General features: G+C 41.7%; 2 protein-coding genes across 2 annotated transcripts; one reads left to right on the forward strand and one right to left on the reverse strand.

Annotated features, from left to right (window-relative positions):
• Positions 1–329: 329 nt before the first annotated feature.
• tmem126a (transmembrane protein 126A) lies at positions 330–1,165 on the reverse strand. The gene has a single exon (XM_063876548.1). It carries the CDS (start codon positions 985–987, stop codon positions 370–372), a length of 618 nt encoding a protein of 205 aa, XP_063732618.1. The 5' UTR covers positions 988–1,165; the 3' UTR covers positions 330–369.
• A 586-nt stretch (positions 1,166–1,751) lies between these two features.
• clk4a (CDC-like kinase 4a) lies at positions 1,752–8,768 on the forward strand. Its single transcript, XM_063877203.1, has 13 exons — positions 1,752–1,881; positions 3,418–3,578; positions 4,735–4,993; positions 5,620–5,722; positions 6,032–6,098; positions 6,191–6,307; positions 6,419–6,585; positions 6,663–6,757; positions 6,842–6,971; positions 7,052–7,134; positions 7,489–7,568; positions 7,684–7,774; positions 8,084–8,768. The coding sequence occupies exons 2-13, from the start codon at positions 3,418–3,420 to the stop codon at positions 8,288–8,290; spliced, it is 1,560 nt and encodes a 519-aa protein (XP_063733273.1). The 5' UTR covers positions 1,752–1,881; the 3' UTR covers positions 8,291–8,768.
• Positions 8,769–9,102: the final 334 nt, after the last annotated feature.

Genomic DNA, 9,102 nt, shown 5'->3' on the forward strand with positions numbered 1-9,102 from the left:
GTGGAAATGCACATAACAATTTAACAAAGCCCAAGGCAACCACTTCAATATGTTTGTTTTAGTTCAACCAACAGTCCACGTATCCAAAAGGTGTGCGATTTAAACTTACAAAAATAGAAAATCAAAACTTATTTGAGTGAAACCAGAAAATATGTTTCAATGACAAGCAATAAAAGCAGTGTTTTTATGTATTATAAATGATATGATAATATTGATATACAGGCCATTTTTAGAAAGGAAACATAATTTCATTTGTGGTGGGAAAAAATCTCAGGCACATTCCCCTTGAGATGATGAATTTGATAAGCATACAAACCAAGAAGCGCTGAGAAGGAATGGAAACTCTTTTATTTTCCGGTTTACTACATGTTAGTCTTTGAGTTCCTCTCTCTTTGGGTCAAATGTTATCCCCGCCAATTTGGTGTACGTTTCAAAGTGCCTGGAGCCCAGGTAGGTGCCAAAGACAGCCTGGAGCAGCATAACCGCTCTCATTTTCCTGAAGACCGGTCTGGAGAGGTCCACCCAGAACCTAAGCATGTTGCCCTTCACTGGCATCGGTGCTGTTTTGTACATGGATGCAAGCGCAAAGTTCACAGGTAAAGCCAGGAGGATAGGATACAGGCCACCACCGACCACACCAACAAGTGCACCTCGGATCAGGGCACAGGTGGGACAATTAAGATCCCCGGACAGCAGGGGGCCGGACACTGCAGCGCTGTAAAGGGCATATGTTGTCAGGAAGGGCATCACGACCAGCGGCAGGCTTGATGTGATGGCCGCCTGTGTGACATTCAGGCCTCTGCGAAACAAGCTGTTAGATATCAGTCCGGCAAGACCCCCGTTCCCTGCCAGATACATGGGTCCGTAGAGAAAGAGCTTTTGATCAATGTCAGGCAGTTTGTCGAAGTTCTTCCCCAGCATTTCAGCAATAACTGCTCTGGAGAGGACATTTCCAGAAACCCTGTCATTCTGCGTATTTTCCGACATCTCCAGATTAATGTTTTAACCAAAACACCAATCTACACTGTGCCTAATTTAGAGCTTATCGTTTACAATTTGAATAAGTCCGTAATCACATTTAGGAGAGCTGGTCGTCAGGATGAAGACAGGGCGCAGACATATCTTTCCCACAATTCAAAGCGAAGGATCGCGGGTTGTATTGCCCTGCGTTTAGCCTCTAAGGTAAGTTGTTTATATGAGCCGATTATTCCATTGGTTTTAAAAGTGGGGTCCGAGTTAAATTAGTCGTGTAGCTCTGCCAAAGTTACTGTAAAAAGTGTTCTACTATTTTTGACATATTTTAAATATAATAGTTGATCCAAACCTTTCCAATCTAACTTACAGAACCTGCAAATGTGTTTAGTTGATGCACAATAGTATTTTTAACAGCAGCAGTATTTATATTTCTAGTGTGGGCATAGATAATGTCAATATCTGCTAAAGTAAAACAGACAAACAATTATGTAGGCTGTTAAAGCAATAATAAGACAAGCGGCCAACTAAATATTCTGCTCGATCAACTAGAAAACAGAGAATGGAACACATTACTGCATTTTAAAAAGTGGATATTGTACATGTTCATGTCATGTTTAACAGGGGATATTGTACATTAAAAAAAATGTGACTGACTTTGTGCTTCTTCGAATTTAATTAAGTGCCGCTTGATTGTACCTGTAAGGTCATGTTCAGGACAAAAAACAAACATGTTTCATAGAAGTGGGCGTTGCTATTGCGTCATTGGATTTGTTTGACGACGTTCCATCGGATTCCGGCAAAGATCGCCATCTTTGAAGACGGCTAGTCGGAGCCTTTTTAATCCTTTGTTCGCATTTTTAACATAACCTAATATACACTCTCAAATCTAATCATTTGAAACACCAGGTAAGTCCACTTCTTGAATCATGGTTAACTGACACTTAATTATGTTTCCTATAGTTAATCCATGGAACATTCCCTTCATTTTAGCCAACGTTAGCCAGTTAGCTTTCCGAAGCTCGAAGTCTGGCCAACATGGCATATCTCTCTCTGGCTAATTAGCTGTGGCTTGCTTTGAGAATGTATTCATTCGAATACTTTAAGTAGGCATATTTCGGTGGCCTTTACTATAGTTTTGACAGTAAACATCGGTTGTTGGTAGTCACATTAAAATGTATGAATTTCATGGCAGGCTCATTGTCTTCGCGTGCATGTTGTTGTGGCTAAACTTTAAAAGCTAACATTAGTTAGCCTGCGCGACGGGCCTTTGGATCAACATCAAGCATTCGACGACTTGATGCTTTATTTACCCCGAAACAATCGACTGGTTAACATAGCAATTAAAGACATATCAAAAGGTAGTTGATTCCTTTTGAGATGCAAATTGCCATATGTAGTTTCAGCAATCGATTAAGATTAGAAAATTATTCAAGAAACTGCACGATAACTGAATATCTACGGCCTGACATCGCCCTACGTCGGCCGCAAGTTATAACTTTCCTCGTTTTACACTACCCTTCTGGCGTTTTGATCAACCTACGTACAATATAACGCTTTATCCGTTAGTATTTCAAGTCTTGTTATTAACGTCAACACTGCGCCGGATGTATTTGTTTTTCAGCCTGCTAACGTTGCGCAATTATCATGGAAGAAGGTTCTGCTGGGATAGTTTTAGAGCTGAAACGAACGAGCACTTACGGTGTATTTTTATTTTGGCTGAAAGTTACCCGATCAACTATTTGATTCATAATGTGGTAAACAACAACATCCAATCTACTTAGAAACAATAACCAATGTGTGTATGGTCTAACTTGAAGTGTGTGTTTTGCTCCGCTCAGCGGTCGGTAGCTTGGCGGAGCTGCAGGTGATCAGGTGGAGCTGCGTGTTGTCGGTCAGCAGCAGCTGATTCGGATCAATGATCCCTCTCTCTCTCGCGTCAGATTTATAATTCGATCGATCAGATCTAGCTAGTTCTAGCTAATGGTATGACTGCCTGCTTGTCAAAGGACACCTACAGAATAAACGAGTGGGAGTTCAGAGGCTTGTCACCTTCCCTTTACAAGCTTCAAAAATATATTTATCATGTGAATTTGGAATTAAAAAGTTTCATATTCTGAAAGCCCATTCTTTGTTTATTTAAAATTAGACAAAACACCTGAACCCAAGTTTTTTTCTCAAATCCACGTCTATCTGGAAATGAGCCGTTGCGACTTCTGACTGATTTCGATAGAGCAGGTCACATATTGGTAAGCTACACTTCGGTACACACGTGTACTGAACCGAAGAGCCCACTTTTTCACATATGAGAAGATACAGCGAGAATCTAGCTACATTCCCACAAAATGCATACTAGGCAATTGATTGTTGTTTTACTTTTGGGCAGTATCTGCGGAAACAATCCCCCAATACAGTGATTTATAACCTATTTTCCATGTCTTTCAGATGCACCAGTGTAAGCGAATGCGCTCCCCAGGTGTCTGGCTTGATGAGTATAGCTGGGAGGAGAGAATGGAGTGTCGCAAGCGAAAGAAACAGTATTCCCATAGCAGTGAAAGAGAAAATAAGTCAAGAAGAACTCAACTTCACCACCGAACCTATGACGGGTAAATATATTTCAGTATTTCTTGTGTAAAAGACCCTATTTAAATTTTAAAACTTTGATTTTTGGCTTTGGTTTCTTAAAGCACCTATTTTCCTGAAGAGAACAGTATATCATTCTATCCAGTAATGCTCCAGGAGACAGGTTAAGTGTTAAATATACTACAATTTCCACCTGGGTTCCTTATTGAAGAGTGCATTTACATTGTAGACCACAGCTCTTGCATATCCACAACTTTTAGTTTTTTGAATTCAATGTCAGATGCACTTAAAACAAGAATCCCTTTGCCCTCAGTTTGCAATCTTAATGTTTTGTAATCCTCTTTTTTTGTTGGTCTATGGGTAGATGTTTCCAGATCTACTCTAATTTTAATTCTGTAGGGAGGCAGACTTCTTCCTGGAAGACAACTGACACCAGCAGGGTGCCAGGGCTCTATGGGTTTCTGATCTTTTTTAGATGCTAATGTGCTAACATGGGCTGCTGGGTGGGTGTGTTCAAAGCAATTGCAAACATTCTAAGCAGACACATCCGTAATAAGCAAACACTAGGATTAACTTCAGTCAGAAATATTGGTAAGGAACTGTTGGTAGGTAATGGGAAAAGTTATATTTTATAAGCTAAACAACACATTTCCCAGGCCTTGGATAAATATAGTACAACACAGTTCACTTGTAGAGTAGGTATGCAGGTGCAGGATCACAGATCGTATTGCACAGCGGGTCGTGGTGAAAAGCTATCAGCATCTTTCCTTTCCTCACTGTCAGCAAACGTGGCCTTTCAGGGTGAACAAGATTTAAGGAAGGAATGCTTACAGTTGCCAATGACATGGCTGTACAAATGTTAATACCGCCTGTTCCATCACATGTTGACATAGCATACCACAAAAAGCACTATCTAAAGAACATCGTTTCTGAACCATAGCCTCTCATTGAACAGAATGTTGGGTATTTGGTGGCTGCAAATCAGCATGTTGCTAATTACAAATGTGACATAAAAGTCTAAGAGGATAGAGTGTCAAGCAATTGGCAGACTATTAGCACCGTCAAACGCAGACTTCATTTGAGAGCGCGATCACAGACGGGGAACCACGCTGTTTCTGACCTGACTTTCTGGTTCGTGTGTTTGACTTGTTTTTGTCCTTCTTTTTTGTTTGACTGCAGGCATTACTTGGAGACCCGTAGTCTAAACCATAGGCTGGATTCACGGGAAAGAACCACACAGGATCACAGTTTTGGCATGGCCTGTGAGGAAGACAGTCGTGAAGCAACCTGCAAGGACAGAGAGCGTGACTGGCACCACTACAGCAAGTCGTCCGGGCGCAGTGGTCGTAGTGGTCGCAGCGGTCGCAGCAGGCGAAGCAGCCACAGGCACAGAGACCGAGGGCGCAGGCGAAGCCCCTCTCGCCACAGGTCCTCCACGGTATGGGAAGATCCTTCTCCCCGCTACTCCCCTCTCCTGTCTTTTCCACCAAATCAAATGGGCCATCACTGGTGTTAAGCCAATGCCTAACACCTTTCTCTTTGTCTCTGTGTATCCAACTCTTCACTATTTATGCATGATTTTCAATAATGACCAGTAGGTGCTCAGCAAGTAAGACATTGTGAGTGTTAAAAGATTTACTAGAGAAAAAATGGACCCTGTTTTTGTGCTTAAATCTTAGTTTTCAGTAATAGGACGTGATGGTAAAGAATGATGTTTGGGAAGAGTTACAGAGAGCTACATGTAGATAGACTGTCATCAATCAAGTTCAGTTTTTTCTGTAATACTCTGAGAAAGTCTCTCATCTGAAAATCTTGTTGCCATGTTTTTCTTCTGTAACACACACTATGTGGTGGCTGCCGCCCAATTTCTCTGACGGGGCTGAATTTGAATTTGCTGCTCCGTCCTCCCGTCCATTCGCCTGGCGGTGTTACTGAACGGGCCGAATCTATCCATCCCTACACCTCCCCCCCTTGGCCTGGTTGAATGAATGACGATGTCGCATTGTGGTGGCCTGGTGCTGGCTGACTGATGGGTTATTGATGTGATGGCGGTTCCGGGTGCAGAGGAGGAGCCAACAGCGCAGGAGCAGGAAAAGATCCAGGAGTGTTAAGGATGATGACGAGGGTCACCTCATCTATCACAGTGGAGACATGCTGAGAGCGAGATGTATAGAATATATACCTTTTTTTTCTACTGTTGTTCAGACTTTGTGTCTCTCACTCTCTTGTTGTCTGGTTTTCATTTCTAAACATTACTTTAGAGGCTGTTGTATTTGGGCCAGTAGACTTAATACTTTTTTTAAATACTGCTTGTCAGTGTAACATATTTAGCATTGAGTTGCAGTCCAGTGTTCGATGCCTGTTTATAGAAGTGTAGCTAAACAGAGCAATGAAACATCAGGCAGTGCAACAGCCAAAAGCAGTGCTTCACCTTTTCTGTTCTGTGGTTCTAACTTCAACTTTCTATTTTCTGTAGATGAGATTGTGTGTACTCTAGGAGAAGGTGCCTTTGGGAAGGTCGTCGAATGCATTGATCACTCTAAGTAAGAAAATTCCCTTACAGTTCAATTAAAATAAAAAAAAGAATCCCTCTTTCTCACAAATGTGATATTAAAAGTCTGTTGTGTGTTTCCAGTGATGGAGCTCGAGTGGCTCTGAAGATCATTAAAAACATAGACCGCTACCGTGAGGCAGCTATGTCTGAAGTAGAGGTGCTTGAACAGTTGAAGTCCCTCGATTTGGATAAGAGATAGTAAGTCACACCACTAAACCAGATCACCACCCTGTGGTCAACACATGTCAACGTATTTTTTGAATTTGCCCCACAAGAAACTGACTCTGCATGTCCTCTCCTCCTCTTCAGTGCTTGTGTACACATACTGGACTGGTTTGACTACCACGGGCACGTGTGTATTGCCTTTGAGCTGCTTGGCCTCAGCACCTACGATTTCCTCAAGGAAAACAATTTCCAGCCTTTCCCCATTGAACACATCAGGCACATGGCGTACCAGATCATCAGAGCTGTGCAATGTGAGTGACGGGCACATTTGTAAAAAGACAGTTTAAAAACAAGGATTGGTTTTAATGTGTGTGTTCTTGTCTTTCAGTTCTACATAAAAACAAGCTGACTCACACAGACCTGAAGCCTGAGAATATTCTCTTCATTGATTCAGACTATAATATGGAGTACAACCCTGACATGGTAAGGATCTTCAGAAAAGTCATGCCTGCTGCCTTCTGTCATTTTGTGCAGCTGTTATACTACCATGATTTGTTTTGTGCTCAGAAACGGGATGAAAGGACATTAAAGAACCCAGATGTGAAGATTGTGGACTTTGGTAACGCCACATATGAGCATGAGCACCACACCTCTGTGGTGTCGACACGTCACTACCGTGCTCCTGAAGTCATTTTAGGTATGTGGCTGTATTTAACGCATCTTATACAGATCCCTCGGCAGAGACGTGTCTTATTCAGTGAACATTATCTTCTTCAGATCTGGGCTGGGACCATTCCTGTGATGTCTGGAGTGTAGGCTGCATACTCATTGAGTACTACCTTGGCTCTACTCTCTTCCAGGTAAGACCCATGGGAAAATGCTTGAAATAAGTATTACAAGTAAGCATTGGGAACATATTTATAAGATTGTCTACACAGTCACTCGTGTAAAACAAGGCTATTGTTTAATTTAAATTAAAAAATACTGTCATGCTGTATATTGGGTGTGTGAGTCTCACATCAGACAAGAAACAAACTACAGCTAGCGTTTGATTATCATAAATAAATACTCTATAAAAGGTAAAATAACAGCAACATGTAATGCTGTGGGTTTAAACAAGTTGTGTTTGTTCAAAATGCAACTATAATAACAGTATGGTAGGTTAGGAGTATTAGCACTGTAATTTACCATGGCATCATTGTTTTCTCCTTCAGACTCATGACAGTAAAGAACATCTCGCTATGATGGAGCGAGTCCTGGGCCCCATCCCAACAAAACTCATGCAGAAAACAAAGTATGTGGATTTTATATTCTGATCTCTTTACCATGTTCCTGAACATGAAATGCAAACAGAATAAAATCAATGTTTCCAACTAATATAAATTGTGTTATCTTTGTGTGTTGTACAGGAAGCGGCGCTATGTCCATCGGTGCAAGCTTGACTGGGATCCACACAGCTCTTCTGGGAGATACGTCAAGAAACACTGCAAACCCCTCAAGGTAAGACAGAACCTGTCGGTGTCCACCCGGGACATGCTGCATGTAGTTCACATGTATAATACGTGGAGGACAACAGGATGTGTAAATGATGCAGATAATGTATTTTGTTATTATGACTAAGAATATCAATATTTAACTAAATTTATATTATAAATGGAACCATTTTGACAATTATATGGTTACTCAATTTGAATTGCATATATGTGAGTTGCCTTTTTGTTTCTGAAGCTTGGGAAACAAATCAGGATCCTTTGTTTAGTTTTTAAAGACTAATTGTTACTACTTTGTTGTTTTTTTCTGTCTCATCAGAACTACATGCTGTCTAAGGGCGAAGACCACCACCAGCTGTTTGACCTCATAGAGAAAATGATGGAGTATGACCCAGCGACGCGCCTCAGTCTGGAGCAGGCCCTGCGACATCCCTTCTTCTCCTGCTACCGCAAGAGCAGCAGCAGCAGCAGCAAGAGCAGCCGCAGAAGCACCAGCAGCAGCTGCAAAAAAGACTTGATCCCCTGACCTGTGACCTTGGTCAGGGCCTGGCCGGCACCATGACATTTATCATGGTGCCAGCCTCTACTTCCTGCCTCTCCAGGAGAGGTCTAGCCTCACTGACTGTATCAGTCCACTGCTCTGCTCTGTCCTGTCCTACGCCAGTGTGCTTCTGACTCTCACTCATCAACAACCTCTTGTTATCATCTGTGGTCATTTTTGACGTAAGGAATTCCCCAATTGATTTATATTTATTTGCTATTGTAATTTAATTAAAGTCCAACTGAGTCCATTGTCTTTTTCTGCATGGTGAAGTGAGTGATGGGGAATGTACCAGATTGAGAATACCCCGCATCAGTCTTACCAGTAGTAATTTATTCAGCACTGGATGTATAAAAACTATTGCAGGCAGAAAATCCTTGTACATACAATTTATTATTGATATTTCACTGACTTTTGCAGTATTGTGTACATTTGTTTTCTCAATAAACGTGAATAGATGACAGTTATGTGTCTCGTGTGCAGTGATTGGGATGTTCAGTTGCAGTAGCTCCATTTAACCACCAGTCGGCAGTACACAGCTTGTAGACTACTGCAAGGGTCCCGCCAGAAGTAACTGATGGGCAACATGGTCATGTAAACGCATATACTGAAATGCTTAATGATATTAACATTGTACTCTGCACCACTTATTTTGAAGTTGAACGAAAAGATGCTTTCCAAATTGTGGCTGCACTAATGTCAAACCGATAATTGCACGAAGTCGGCATTGGGTACATGAACGAGTGGACATTGTAAAGTGCAAAAGAACAACCGTCACACACGGTAACCGCACAGCA

Source organism: Eleginops maclovinus, chromosome 23, assembly GCF_036324505.1.
Source record: "Eleginops maclovinus isolate JMC-PN-2008 ecotype Puerto Natales chromosome 23, JC_Emac_rtc_rv5, whole genome shotgun sequence".
Classification (NCBI taxonomy): domain Eukaryota; kingdom Metazoa; phylum Chordata; class Actinopteri; order Perciformes; family Eleginopidae; genus Eleginops; species Eleginops maclovinus.